The 15,267-nt window shown below is 45.2% G+C and overlaps 2 protein-coding genes and 1 pseudogene across 2 annotated transcripts; 2 read left to right on the plus strand and 1 right to left on the minus strand.

The window, feature by feature from the left end:
• The first annotated feature begins 1,710 nt into the window (after positions 1–1,710).
• On the plus strand, positions 1,711–4,346 carry LOC139834198 (uncharacterized; annotated as a pseudogene).
• A 1,965-nt stretch (positions 4,347–6,311) lies between these two features.
• On the plus strand, positions 6,312–7,950 carry LOC127311558 (chloroplast protein FOR GROWTH AND FERTILITY 2). The gene is made up of 2 exons (XM_051341999.1): positions 6,312–6,649; positions 6,785–7,950. Exons 1-2 carry the CDS (start codon positions 6,350–6,352, stop codon positions 7,640–7,642), a joined length of 1,158 nt encoding a protein of 385 aa, XP_051197959.1. The 5' UTR covers positions 6,312–6,349; the 3' UTR covers positions 7,643–7,950.
• Positions 7,951–9,191: 1,241 nt separating this feature from the next.
• LOC127316275 (uncharacterized mitochondrial protein AtMg00810-like) lies at positions 9,192–9,740 on the minus strand. The gene has a single exon (XM_051346678.1). The coding sequence runs from the start codon at positions 9,738–9,740 to the stop codon at positions 9,192–9,194; it is 549 nt and encodes a 182-aa protein (XP_051202638.1).
• Positions 9,741–15,267: the final 5,527 nt, after the last annotated feature.

A 15,267-nucleotide genomic window follows, 5' to 3' on the forward strand; every position in this document is an offset into this window, starting at 1 on the left:
ATCTACTTCAGGTTTAAGCGGAGCAGGGAAAACCAAGTCGGTGTTCCGAAATACTCCGGGGGTTCATTAAGGTGAAACATACATGACTATGGATGAACGACATTATGCGAGATGCAAACAGACATATGGATGGCATATTCATGTTCCTCATGTTTTTCTGATCAATTTTCATATATAACAGTTTTCATTTTGAATTACCATTTAAAAGTTATTAATAGATTAGTTGTTTATTATTTAAATATAGAGAAAAGGGTTTATTTTAATTAGGAAAAGGGCTCAGATTTGATTTCCGAAAAGGGGGGGAGGACCCCGGGTTTATTTTACAAAGGTTAAGGGGGTTTTCGTGCAAACCGACAGGGCCAAGGGCCGCGGGTTGATATGTAGAAAGGTGCAGGGGCCTCGGTGCAAAGATTTCAGATCTGCATTTTGGAAGAGTTTGCTCACCGGAAGGTTACCTAGTCGCAGAGGATGACGCGTGGGCCCAGACGTTGAGGTGGCGCCACGCTGGCAAAGCTTGTGCTGCGCCACGGAAGGTGTTCGACCCATGACTTGCCGCGCGCCTAGCGGTGACCACCGTGGCATGGCATGGTGCGCGCGGGCGCCTTAGTGGTTTCTATGTAGCGAGGAGAAGGCCTACGGGTGCGCCTCGGTGGTGTGGACCTGATGGTGGCGGCGCCGCCGGCTGGAGGTCACCGGAGCATCGCCGGTGTCGAGGACCTGTGGGGAGAAACGAACGTCACCGCCGGCAGAGCGAAACAGAGATGGAGGGGGAGCAAGGGGAGGTTGTCGAGCTGCGCCTGCTCACCCTGAAGACGATGGTGTGGTCGAGGATGCCGGGGGATAGCCGGAGCCACCGGGATCGATGAGTTTTTGCCGCCGGGGTCGGAGAAGAAGGCGCGATTTGGCGATGATACAAGGCGCGCGAGGACGATTCCTTCCAGGGGTGAAGAGGACGACGAGGTAGAGTTCGACGTGGCGTCAGTGAGGCGCGGGGTGGTCGGAGCCGACATGGGCGAGAAGCAGTGGCGGCGGCGCTCTCGGTGGTTCTCGCAGCGAAAGAAAAGATGAAGGGGGAAGGTGGGGCGGGAGAGGGAAGAGATGGCTAGGGTTCGGCCGCGACAGGAGATAAGGGAGAGGGGGAGCAGGTGGAGGTGGGGCACGGTGCCGTGGTGGAGGAGGACCACGGCTCTCTCATGCCATGCGCCTGCCCGTACGTGGGGAAGACGACAACAGATGAAAAGGGGGCGAAGGGGTATCTGGGCTAGTGAGGTGGGTTGGGCCGTCGGTGGGTTGGTAGGGATGGGCTGTTGCGGCCAGAGAAAAGCAAAGGGAGGAGAGGGAGAAGAGAGAGAGGGGGTTGGGCCAAAAGAGAGGTAGAGGCCCAGGGGGTTAGGGGGTTTTCTTTTAAAACTCTTTCTCTTTCTTTTTCAAAATTGTTTGTAAATAATTCAAACAAATTTGAATTTTGAAGGAAAACAGAGGTAGAGATAGGGAAAGGAAAATATTTCAAAAACAAAAAGATTTGTTTCGAAGAGTTGGTTTTAGGGTTTGTTAAATGAAAGAGGAGGAAGGGTTTATAAAATATCTTTATTTTTGCAAAAACATGGATGATATGATGCATGATGCCATGATGATGCATACAAGAAAAACAACAGGCAAAACTATTAGGTGGTCCTACCCTGGGCCGTTACACCTGGCAAGCAGATTCCCATGCCGAGATATGCTGTCAATGACCAAGATAGAGTAAGAAGTCAATACATTGAGATGGGGCCATGCCAACCAAAGAATCACAAGTTTCTTGTCACAGTAAAGAGTGGAAAAGATCATCAGTTTTGCTAGTTTGGTTTGCAGAATTTCCATGGATTGAGTATAGTGTGGAAAAGAATGATGCATGCTGCTTTGTTTGCTATTTGTTCAACGATAAAACAAAATTTCCCGATGGAGATTGATTTGTGAAGGATCGTTTTAGGAACTAGAACATGAAAAAGAGATTGGTGAGACATGAAGGTGGTGTTGGTAGTGCTCATGCTGAAGCTCAGGAGAAATTTGATATGTTCTGTACACCAACAGCACCAATCCGAGCATCTCTTGCTTCAAGCAATTCACAATACAAGGCTATGTATTTGCAGCGTTTGACATGGACACTCAAGTGTTTGAGGTTTCTATTGCATCAAGACTTGGCATTTAGAGGACACGGTGAAAGTGAAGATTCACTAAATAAAGGAAATTTCCTTGAGCTCTTAAATTGGCTTGCGGGAAATTTTGAAGAGGTTAACAAGGTGGTTCTCAACAACGCTTCACACAATTGCAGGATGACTCAACATGACATACAACATGAGCTGATCAAATGTTGTGCACGGGAGACTACTAAACTACTCATTGAAGAACTTGATGGTGGTCAGTTTGCAAAACTTGCAGATGAATCTAGTGATGTGTATCAGAATGAGAAGTTTGTTGTTTGCTTGCGCTATGTTCATAAGAAAGGAAGGGCAGTTGTAAGATTACTTGGTCTTGCTCATGTTGAGGACACTACCTCTTTGACACTTGAAGCTGCAATTCAAGAAATGCTTATGGAGTACAAGTTGACATTTGCCATGGCCCGTGGGCAAGGATATGATGGAGCTAGTGCTTGTGACGGTAAAGCACACGTCCGTTGGGAACCCCAAGAGGAAGGTATGATGAGTACAGCAACGAGTTTTCCCTCAGTAAGAACCAAGGTTATCGAACCAGTAGGAGATGAAGGCCACGTGAACGTTGTTGGTGAAGGAGTGTAGTGTGGCGCAACATCAGGGATTCCGGTGCCAGCGTGGAACCTGCACAACACAATCAAAATACTTTGCCCCAACTTAACAGTGAGGTTGTCAATCTCACCGGCTTGATGTAAACAAAGGATTAAACGTATGGTGTGGAGAATGATGTTTGCTTGCAGAAAACAAAAGAGAACAATGATTGCAGTAGGTTGTATTTCAGATGTAAAAGAATGGACCGGGGTCCACAGTTCACTAGTGGTGTCTCTCCAATAAGGTAAATAGCATGTTGGGTAAACAAATTACAGTTGGGCAATTGACAAATAGAGAGGGCATAACAATGCACATACATATCATGATGACTACTGTGAGATTTACTTAGGGCATTACGATAAAGAACATAGACCGCCATCCAGCATGCATCTATGCCTAAAAAGTCCACCTTCGGGTTAGCATCCGCACCCCTTCCAGTATTAAGTTGCAAACAACAGACAATTGCATTAAGTACTGTGTGCAGTGTAAACAATACAAATATCCTTAGACAAAGCATTGATGTTTTATCCCTAGTGGCAACAACACATCCACAACCTTAGAACTTTCTGTCACTGTCCCAGATTCAATGGAGGCATGAACCCACTATCTAGCATAAATACTCCCTCTTGGAGTTACAAGTATCAACTTGGCCAAAGCCTCTACTAGCAACGGAGAGCATGCAAGATCATAAACAACACATATAAGATAGATCTATAATCAACTTGACATAGTATTCCATATTCATCGGATCCCAACAAACACAACATGTAGCATTACAATAAGATGATCCTGATCATGATAGGCAGCTCACAAGATCTAAACATGATGGCACAAGAGGAGAAGACAACCATCTAGCTACTGCTATGGACCCATAGTCCAAGGATGAACTACTCACGCATCAATCCGGAGGCGGGCATGGTGATGTAGAGCCCTCCGGTGATGATTCCCCTCTCCGGCAGGGTGCTGGAGGAGATCTTCTAAACCCCCCGAGTTAGGGTTGACGGCGGCGGAGTCTCTGGAACTCTTCTGGTATTTTGGCTCTCGGTACGAGGGTTTTCCGATACGAAGGAATATATAGGCGAAGGGGCAGATCGGGGGAGCCAGGGGGTGGCCTCCCCACACCTGGGCGCGGCAGGAGGTGGGGCCGCACCGCCCTATGGGGTGGCCCCCTGCTGGCCTTCTCCGACTCTTGTTTGATCTTCTGGAATCCTCCGTGGAAAATAGGGCCGTGGGCTTTTGTTTCGTCCAATTCCGAGAATATTTCCTGTGTAGAATTTCTGAAACCAAAAACAACAGAAAACAGGAACTGGCGTTTTGGCATCTTGTTAATAGGTTAGTGCCGGAAAATGCATAAAAATGATATAAAGTATGAATAGAACATGTAGGTATTGTCATAAAACTAGCATGGAACATAAGAAATTATAGATACGTTGGAGACGTATCAGCTAGCAACATGAAAGGTAATGTCAATGGTCTGAAAAAACTAATTATGAATGAGTCTCCTTCAGCCTATTATGTGCAGTGCTTTTTCCATCAACTACAGCTAACTCTTGTAGCTATTGCTAAGGAGAGTGGAGATTGTACTTGGTTCTTTCAGCAGCTTGCGCACTTGTTAACTGCTTGATGAGGATGCTTCGGATTGCTCAAGCAGAGGAACTGATTGATGCATTGAATTTTGAAGAAGTACAAATAGGGACTAAGCAAAATCAGGAAATGGGTTTGGGAAGGCCATGTGATACACGTTGGGGCTCTCACTTCAGGACAGTGAACCGTCTCCTCTCTCTATATGCTGCAATAAAGAGAGTCCTAAAGAATATTGGAAAAGAGTACCATGGTACGGAGGCTCAAGATGCTCTATCAGTGGAGACATCAATTTTGCCATTTGAGTTTGTTTTCATGGCACACTTGTTGCAAGAAATATTTGGATGCACATATGACTTGAGCAGAGCTTTGCAAACAAAAGACCAAGATATTGTTCATGCTATCCAGCTACTTGATAATACGAAGTATCACTTGGCGGGCTTGAGGTCTGATCCTGGATGGGACGATATCCTCATTAAGGTAACATTTTTCTAGACAAAGCACATGATCAAAGTTGTTGATATGAAGGCACGTTACTATCCTGTTGGTCGACCTAGAAGAGGTGATCTCTTTAATGGTGCAGATAATTACCATCGCTTCCATATGTTGATATGTTGTGAGTGCCATTGATAGGCAACTTTCAGAACTAAATGGCAGATTTGATAAGGTAAACACAGAACTACTTACTTGCATGGCAGCATTATCTCCCGTTCGCTCATTTGATGCTTATGATCAAAATAAATTGGTCAAGCTTGCTTCACAGTTTTATGCTACTGATTTCGCAATTGATGAATTGGCAAGACTTACATGGCAACTAGATATGTATATTACTCATGTGCGCAGAGATGAAAGGTTTAAAAACTTGAAGAATATAGTTGAGCTTTCAGTTATGCTTGTGGAGACAAATATGCATGCACAATATTTTACTGTTTACAAGCTTCTCAAGTTGGTACTGATTTTGCCAGTTTCTACTGCCATTGTTGAAAGGGTATTCTCCTCCATGTATTATGTGAAGAATAAGCTAAGAAACAAGATGAGTGATGATTACTTGAACAATTACATGGTTACATTTGTTGAGAGAGAATTATTCAATCAAGTGAAGGATGAGGATGTCATCAATCTCTTCCAAAAGGGTGCCCGCAAAGTTATATTGTAAGAGGTGCTGCCTCTTTCCATTGAAATTTGTTGTTGTACTTCGATTTGTATGGATTTATGCACTCTAGTATTATGTATTGTACTGGAATAATTGTTATAGTCCTACTAAAATTATTGTCCTACTGGAAATATAGCTTATATAGGCTTTTGTTTGTGTTTTTCTATGCTTTGTGAAAATTATAGGCATTTACTCGTGTTTTTCTTTGCTTTGAGAATATTATTTTGGCTGGTGGGAATACCCACCAGCATTTTCCTGGCGCCGCCGTTGGTTGTGGCTCTGCCAATGCTTCGCATGTTGGCCGAGTTGCATGGTCAATATGATCTTTCCCCCATGTCAACATCATTTAACATGTGTTATCTCTTTGTTGCTAAATTTGATCACCAAGCAAGCAGATACTAGCACATTTCATAAACCACTTCACCGTCATAGTGTCTATATTATAATCATGGCACTTTGGTGTCTCATAAAAACGGAATATTCTTTCGGTGGGAGAATGTCCGTGCTGACTTTGTCAATCTTAATAACCGTTGGATTAGTTTTTTGGGCTCAATCTATCAGAAATGCCTATAAAAATAGGATGTACGTGCATGCATTCATATATTTGAGTGTGTGGACGCATATACGAGCGAAAAATAAATTATGATCATGATGAATCCTGCAACTGAAGCTACATTACATCAATCTTACGACATCAAAAGGCCCACATGGGTCCAGTAGATGGCCCACAGGCCCAGCCCGGCCCGCCCCAATCCCCCAAAATCTCTCTTCAGTTCAGTTGAGCCACACCGAAACAGCGGCACGAGGAGCTCCCGATTGTTTTCCCGCACCCGCGATGGACAGGCTTATCTCTTCGCCGCTCCACCTCACCCGCGCGCCCGCCTCCTGGCCCCGCGCCGCCGGCCACCACCACCTCCTCCCCGCCACCGCTGCACCAAGGTCCTTCGCGCCCCACCGCGGCGCCGTCGGGCTCAGGCTGCCCCATCTCGCACCGCTCCTCCACAGGCCGCCTCCTTCCGTCCTCGCCGCGGCCTCCGCCTCCCGTTCCGTCAATCCCGCGCCGCTGGAGCAAGATGACGAGACCGCCGGTGCAACTGTGTCTCCTTCCTCCGGACCGCGCCGCTTCTTCCAGAAGGTCAGTGTGCCAGCGCTCTCGTCTGTTGCCTCTGAATTCTTGCGGACAATCGTTAATTAAGGCTGGCCAAGAACTGTGGACCAGACGTGGAACAGTGGTTAGAAATTTTACGTTCTTGCGCGCGATAATCCACAGGTTGCATCGGCCGCGGTTGTCGCCTTGTTGGCGGCGCTGGTTGTGGCGGCAATCCAGCCGTCGTCCATGGTGCCGACGGCGCTGGCCTCGGCACTGCACAGCCACTCCCACTCCCCGGCCGTCACGGCGGGCCGGAGCATCTTCAAGTCGGAGTTCCTCGGCAGCGCGTGGACGGGGTTCCTCGCCGGCTGTCTGCACACGCTCTCGGGCCCGGACCACCTCGCCGCGCTGGCGCCGCTCTCCATCGGGCGGTCGCCGGTGGAGAGCGCGGCGGTGGGCGCGCTCTGGGGCTGCGGCCACGACGCCGGCCAGGTCATGTTCGGCCTCCTCTTCCTCGGCCTCAAAGACCGCCTCCACATAGAGATCCTCCGCACCTGGGGCACCCGCGTCGTCGGCCTCACCCTCATGGTCATCGGCGCCATCGGCATCCGCGAGGCCACCCAGGCGGCACCCTGCGTCGCCGCCGCGCTCGACGGCGCCGCTGGCGGCCCGCACCAGCACGGCGGGAACTCGCTGGAGAAGGCGCTGATGAGCGGCGGCGGCAAGAAGAAGGAGATCAGCTTCGCCACGTTCGCCACGGGGATCGTGCACGGGCTGCAGCCCGACGCGCTCATGATCATCCTGCCGGCGCTGGCCATGCCGTCGCGGGCCGCGGGGGCGGCCTTCCTCGGCATGTTCCTCGTCGGCACCGTGATGTCCATGGCCAGCTACACCGTGCTCATCGGGACCTGCACGGAGGCGCTCAGGGAGAGGGTGCCACGGATCACGGAGAAGCTCACCTGGGCCGCCTCGCTCGTCGCCATCTCAATGGGGATCGCCATCATCGTCAGCGAGTCCTTCGGAGTGAGCCTATACTGATCATCATTCTGGCCCAACGAATGAGAATTTTGTTACGCCACATGCTTCTTCTTGACATCTAGCATGCAGCTACTAGGATGTAGTTCACGAATTAAGCAAGAAAATCTTATGTTAGAATTTGTTTTGGCTGCTGTTGAGATGAGTGCCAATTTGCTGCAACTGCTGTTATCATCGATCTGGATGTACTACTACAAACTTTACTTGAGCAGTTGGTCGGAAGCAATTCAGGAAATGTCCCGTTTCCTCTTGTCATGTACTGAAATGTTTGCTGATTAATTGGTGCTTTTGTACTGTGATGAGTTTTTTCATGGACCTGCCCTGGCACTTTCTTTGTACCCTTTGAAGATTCTGGTAGTTTTGTATCTGAAACTAACTGTGCATTTATCTTTTCTCCTCATTTTGAGACAGGGAGCCCATGCCAAAGGTTAAAACTCATAGACACGATGTAACTAAAAAGAACATCGAAAGATATTATAGCATGTGAAACTGCAAAATATCTAGAAATTCAATTCGGCTGCAGGATGCATATGCTTCCTCTACCAAAAAAATATTTTTTGAAGGGAAAATGTTGACAAAAAATTCTACATATACATCTCCACAGTATATGTGTATTCGTCAAGTTTCGCGAGGAACCAAAAAAATTTGTGGGCTATGTAAAAAAGAGAAAAATTATCTTCTGAAAAGCCTTAATTTTAGCATTGAATTTTTTCTTTTTTACACACACCACACGACAAGTCGATTTCTCATGAAACTACTTTGTAGCACGTGAAGATGTACATGTAAATTTTTTGTTTCAATTTAAAAAAGATTCAAAAGCGTGTGTAACATGTATTTCACATATGCTCCCATATGCCAAAACACCACTCTCTACATTATTTTTTGCTGATTTAGATATGATCTCTTGCTCAAGGCATAACTAAACCAACGTTAGCAGGAAAAATAACAACTAGAGTAAAAAGGTGGCATGAACATGCGATATTCCATGGCCATTAGAGCAAGAACCGAAGTGTTGGTCTTGTAGTAACTTTTTTTCTCTAAAACTCCAACAAATAAACTTAACACTTTTGAGAATATTGATAACTTGCGCAAATAGTGAATGCGTATGCACATCCAACTACCCATTGAAAGTGTTAGCGAACATATCTGATTAGTTAATTAGTTGTTCATATCTGTAACAATAGCTAGCGAGATAAGTACTAGTCCAGCCGATCTCCTCCCTAGTTTGTTACTTGAGAGATATACGCCGGTTGTACTGCTATATATAGCTGCACCATCTGATCAATAAAGCTCAGCTGTTGCATCACCTATCTCTTCTACCTAGCTCAGGCTCTAACATGGTATCAGACACCTAGATCCAATCTTCCAGACTTCCGCTGCCCACCCTCTCCTTCGCCATGAGCGACTTCTACGACATCTCGTCCGACTCCGATGACGGCTCCGTCGAGAACTTCGGCATCCCCATTGCAACTCAGCCCCTTCCCACCCCTCAACTCCAGGCCCTACGGATTTGCGACCACATCCTTGTCACCCTCGATTACGAGAATGACAACTATGGTCTCTGGAGCCGTGGCTTGTCGCTTGATCGCGAAACAGTGGCTTGTCGCTTGGAGGACCAGCTGACAAGAGCGCCGCCAAGATACACACAATAGCCAGAGGTGGAGCGGCGTGTGTCCGGGCATCCAGCCCAGTCGGTGTCGAAGTAAGCGACGATGTCGGTGGAGGGTGTGGCCTCGAGAAGAAGACTGGAGGATGTAGTGCCACGGACGTACCGAAGTATGCGCTTGATGATGGCGAGATGACGGTCGCGCGGGTCATGCATGTGCATGCACGTTTTCTGCACGACATAGGCTAGTTCTGGGCGTGTCATGGTGAGGTACTGCAAACCGCCGGCGAGGCTGCGATATTCGGATGGATCGGCAACCGGAGAACCAACATCAGCAGCCACCTTGGAGAGGGTGTCCATGGGTGTGGACACGGGTGTGCAGTTGGCCATGCCAGCTCGTTGGAGAAGTTCTTCAGCGTACTTGGCCAGGCTGTGAAAGAATCCGCGAGGAGTGCGGTGCACTTCAAGGCCGAGGAAGTAGTGGAGAGGTCCCATGTCTTTCATCTCGAACTCATGCTTGAGTTTGTTGATGATGGCGTGGAGCAGAGTTGGTGTGGAGCAGAGTTGGTGTAGAGGCTGACAGGACGATGTCATCGACATACAGCAACAGGTACGCAGCCTTAGAACCCCGCCGTAGTATGAAGAGCGAGGCGTCAGAACGAGATGCGACGAAGCCGATGGTGATGGCGAAGGCGGCAAAGCGCTGGAACCATGCCCGCCATGCTTGCTTCAAGCCGTAAAGAGACTTGGAAAGCTTGCAGACATGGTCGCGGTGTAGCTCGTTGACGAAGCCAGTCGACTGATGGCAGTGAACTTGCTCCTCAAGAACGCCGTGGAGGAAGGCGTTCTTTACGTCCAGCTGATGAACTGGCCATTGACGAGAGGACGCCAGGGTGAGAACAGCACAGATCGTCGCCGGCTTGACGACGGGTGAAAAAGTTTCCCCAAAGTCAATTCCTGGGTGTTGCGCAAAGCCACGCACAACCCACCGCCCCTTGTACCGCTCGAGAGAGCCGTCCGCCCGATTCTTGTGCCTGAAAACCCACTTTCCTGTAACCACATTAGTTCGAGGAGGGCGAGGAACAAGAGTCCAAGTTTTGTTAGACATGAGCGCGTCGTATTCTTCCGTCATGGCAGCCCGCCAGTTGGGATTCCGAAGTGCCTCGCGAACGGAGGGTGGGATCGGAGAGATGGAACTGGTGACGACATTAGCGTAGCGAGGGTTGGGTTTGTGAATCCCGTGGCAAGCACGGGTGATCAACGGATGCCGATCAGGGGGGGAGGCGGAGAGGATGGAGCAGCCGTGGGGGAGCTGGGGTCAGGCGGCAATCCTTGGTCGCGGCCCACGGTCGAGGCCGGTGCGGGGGAAGCGTGGGCTGGGGAGCCGCCGGGGGCCATGTTCCTACTACTCAGCAGCTTGCTGACATCATGACGAAAGGATTGCCCAAAGCTTCATTTCAGTCTTTCTGATCCAGTCTTTGCGTTCTCCCAAGTGAAGACGCTGTGACCGCGGCAGGGTGTTAGCGAACATATCTGATTAGTTAGTTAGTTGTTCATATCTGTAACAATAGCTAGCTAGATAAGTACTAGTCCAGCCGATCTCCTCCGTAGATATGCGCCGATTATACTGCTACTAGTAGCAGGGCACGTGCAATGCACGTTGTTTCGACAAATACAATCCATTTGAATTTAATACATATATATATATATATATATATATATATATATATATATATATATATATATATATATATAATCATTAGTACCAGCACATAATAACCGGTAACCAAACTGAGATGGAGGCTCTTGGCATGTGAGGGAGGTCGAGGTCTCATTTCATTTCCAAGAAAAATAGAAAATAAGTATAAGTATTAGAAGAGCAAGTGTCATTCACAAAATTGTGAAAAAAATTTGCCAGACTGCAGAGATTTTGCCTTGGGATAATGTCAGCCCTGCATGTATATATATGTCTGAATGCATATATCTCCATATCCAATTCCAAACAGACAAAATAAAAGATTTGATTCACACGCCAGAGAGCATAATCCAGTACTAAGTTATATTAAAGCACTAAATAAATTATGCTTGTTTGATCAATACAGTCTGGCATAATCGCACATGGTATTGGTAACACACACAAGAATGTATACCTCATACCTCATGTCCTCCACTACGCCTTTTCCATTTACAAATACTCCTCCATCCTTAAGAAAGAAGGCTATTCAGAGAAGCCCTATATAGTCCATGCCATGCAGAAAGCAGGGAACTAAAGTGATCAACAATAGAGCTATGTCCCCAGCAACTTCGGTATCACAATCATTCTGATGCCCTTTGCATTGCATATCTTAATATCATACAAAGACATTCAGCTTCAGCAAGCACGGACAATGCAGAGAAGGTTCATGTATATGCGATCTGATTATTACAATTGCCTGTAGTTATCCATCTTGGTGAATACTCTTGTGAATACTGCCTGTGAGAACTCAGCCAGAGGATATCCATGCTCAGTATATTATACACCAATCTGAACTCAAATTGTCGGTGCATGTGTCAATCTGTGAGAATACTGTACATCAATTTGACAGACATATCCATCGGCCCTTATGATCGAAGAGAAGTAACCAAGGGAGGGACACAAATACCAAGATGGCACTGCATCATTGAGGAACAGATGGCGGCAGTCACGGCACCCGGCAACAGCGGAAATGTCATATTGAGGAGCGACATCTGTTGGCCAAAAGCTGCATTGTAGTAATCTTGGTGAGGGGTGCTGCTGCAGTACTACAATATTTGTAAAAATAAATTATTAAAATCCTCACATTTTTATCTACACCATTCATTAAGCCATTATGCAAATAAAATCAAAAAATGAACCTGCAATTAGTTAGTTTCAATCTCAATTTGACATCCCATCGATTACCTACTTAATTAGTTAGTTTCAATCTCAATTGTACATCCCATCGATTACCTACTTTATCTCAATATCAATGACACGTCTTAACAGCAACACTGTACAATTACTATACCATGCAAGAATACATAGTTCCGGGAACAATTTACCTTAGGATGCGCTTTCCAGGAGAATGAAGTACATGTGTAACAGCTGAAGACATAAAGATGCAGTACGTGCGGAGGGAGAGAGAGCATAGCGGGCCTCAACGGCTGTTATAGATCGGAACGCAGCTAAGACAGTCGGTCTTGGCGGCGGCATCCATTCGTGAGCGGGGAGGCACGAGGCGAAGGGATCCATCTAGATTTCGTATCCGTCGATCTGTGGCGGTAGCATACCATAGCGCTAGGAACTGGGAGGTGCCGGCGGCGTCCAATCCATCTCATCCGTGTGAGAGTTGGTCGGCGGATCCCGCAATGGAGACAGCGCCGGAGGGAACGAAATCTACCTCAAGACTTTCACGAAGAGGAATTGTCCATCGGAAAAGAAAGGGGACGTGCGAGGCAGTTAATTTGCTTGATTTTCGGATCTAAACAAGGTGGGTGGGGAGAAGAAATTAATCTGGAGCATTAGATCAACTCCGATGGATGGCTGAGATTTAATTTTCCAACGACACTTCGTGCCTTTATAAGTAGTAGAGATATATAGCTGCACCATCTAATCAATAAAGTTCAGCTGTTGCATCGCCTATCTCTTATACCTAGCTCAGGCTCTAGCAGAAAGTGAGACATAGGTGGTGCTTCGTCAATCTTACCGATCTGAGTCGTCTTCAGTCTTCGGCATGAGATGTTTGAGTGTACCTCAGTGTGAAGGTACTCTTAGTGCATGCCCAACGTGGGTGCTAAGTGAACCGAACCCCCGTCCACTTTTTATCATAAAAAATAACTTTTATTTGCTTTCACTTGCCTTTACATTTTTAGCATTAACTAATTTAGAAAATATAAAATATCTTTACTTCTTCCAAGTACAACCAAAAACCCCAAAACATCTTTATTAACTTGTTTTAGTTTACTTTCTAGTTTTACGTATCTGTCTAGTATTTTATTTGTTCCCCGCAAAAAATAGAATTTTATTTGTTATTATTTTATTTTACAAATACCAAAGCCTTGGGTTTGAAAATCACACGGTGGAGTTGGGGCAAACGACAAAGACTTTGCTTTGCAGGTTGGTAGACGAGGTTGGAAGAAGCTTCAACTTTGTTCCCCGAGAGTTCGATATAAACCCCGAGTCATCCTTGTGTTCTTGTGGGGAAAATTTTCTCTTGGTGCATCACTATGCACTTGGAGTTCCAACGAATTGACACACTTCTTGTCGTGGCATCAAGACATTTTCTGGCGCCGTTGCCAGGAAGCAAGCAAGCAACACCATAATTGCAATTACCACAGTCAGACATTTTTCTGGCACCTTGCGAATTCTCAAGCTTGCGGGGCTGTACCACTGTGAGTTCTTCTTGTACTGTAGATTTGCAAAGCATTTTTCTTTGTTTTATTTTTGTCTTTATTGTTTTAGTTGTTTCCTCTCAGTTTTCTCTTTACTTATCTTATACACACAATCCATAAAAATAGTGTACTTTATTTTTCTTGCAATATGGATGAACAAACTACTAAGCTATCTCACTTCACCAATGTCCCTAATGCTCAATTTATTGATAATCCTATCACATCTCCTGAAATAAAAGCTGATTCATTTGAAGTTAGTCCTAGGCTACTTAATCTTATTGCTGAATAATTTGGTGGTAGTGCTAGTGAGGATGCATCTGTGCATTTACATGACTTTTGTGAGGTTTGTGATATGCAAAAATTTAAGAATGTGCAAAATAGTATTGTTAAGCTTAAGCTCTTCCCATTCTCACTTAGAGTAAAAGCTAAAGATTGGCTATTGTCATTGCCTAATGGTAGTATCAACTCTTTGGAAAATCCTAAAGAAGCTTTTATTAAAAAAATACAATCCTTTTAAAATCTTTCAAACTAGAAATAGCATATAGACTCTTTCAAGAATAATGATAATGAACATACAAATACAACTTTGGAAAGAATTAAAATCACGCTAAGAACTTGCCCCTCACATGGAGCGAATGAATGGACTATTTTGCAATCTTTCTATAATGGTTTAAACTACATGTCTAGAAGTATGTTAGATTCTGACGCTGGAGGTGCTTTCATGACTAAAATTGTTTTCAAAGCTAAATCTATTTTAGAGAACATACTACAAAACTTTAGCCAATGGCATACTGAAAGGGCACCTACTACATCATCTAGGAAAATCAACTCTGTTGAGGAAGTAGATTCCTTGACTGCTAAAGTTGATGCTATATATTCCTACATATCTAAGCAAAATAGATAAAGTACCATTGCAAGATCTTGTTGAAAACAATGCTTGAAATATAGATATCAACTATATTAGGAACTTTGGAAACAATGGGTATGGTAATAACTATAACAATTCTTATGCTAGGAACCCATATGTTCCTAACAAGTATACTAGTGATAACAATGTTTCTAATGATCTAGAAAAATACCCTTAGATCCTTTATATCTACTCAAAAAGAGCTCAATAAATAATTTATTTCTAATTTTGAAAATTATGATGCTTTGAATGACAAGTTAGGATCACATAACTAAGGAAATGGTTTCTTTTAAGAATATTATGCATGATAAAAAAAATCTCATGAGGAGACTATTAAATATGTGCAACACATAATAGAGAGATCTTGGGAAACATTAAACATGATGGATGATGAAGAAGAAAAAGAATCTATTATGGCAGTAGAAGAGAAACAAGTAGAGGAAATTACAATGTGATAAGTGTAGTTTGAATTAACTTATTACTCTCTTGCAAAAGTTTGTTAATGATCCATTTTTAATGTTCATCAAACAAGATTTGGTTTATATATAGCTAATTATGTTATCAAAGAAAAGATAGAAAGATACATTAATGAAGCTATGATACCACCAAAGTTTGGGGATGCTTGGATCCCCAAGATACAAGTTACTATTGAAAAGGAAACTTATCATGCTATATTAGATTTAGGATCAAGTGTTGGTGTTCTATCTAAAGAATTATGTGATTTGC

The sequence above is a fragment of the Lolium perenne genome, chromosome 7, assembly GCF_019359855.2.
Source record: "Lolium perenne isolate Kyuss_39 chromosome 7, Kyuss_2.0, whole genome shotgun sequence".
Classification (NCBI taxonomy): domain Eukaryota; kingdom Viridiplantae; phylum Streptophyta; class Magnoliopsida; order Poales; family Poaceae; genus Lolium; species Lolium perenne.

Excerpts from the sequence above, each read along its gene's own strand:
- LOC127311558 (XM_051341999.1), top strand. The coding sequence starts at position 6,350 with ATGGACAGGCTTATCTCTTCGCCGCTCCACCTCACCCGCGCGCCCGCC. Across the intron at positions 6,650-6,784 it reads CGCGCCGCTTCTTCCAGAAG|GTTGCATCGGCCGCGGTTGT; the intron begins GTCAGTGTGCCA and ends GATAATCCACAG.
- LOC127316275 (XM_051346678.1), bottom strand. The coding sequence starts at position 9,740 with ATGGGACCTCTCCACTACTTCCTCGGCCTTGAAGTGCACCGCACTCCT.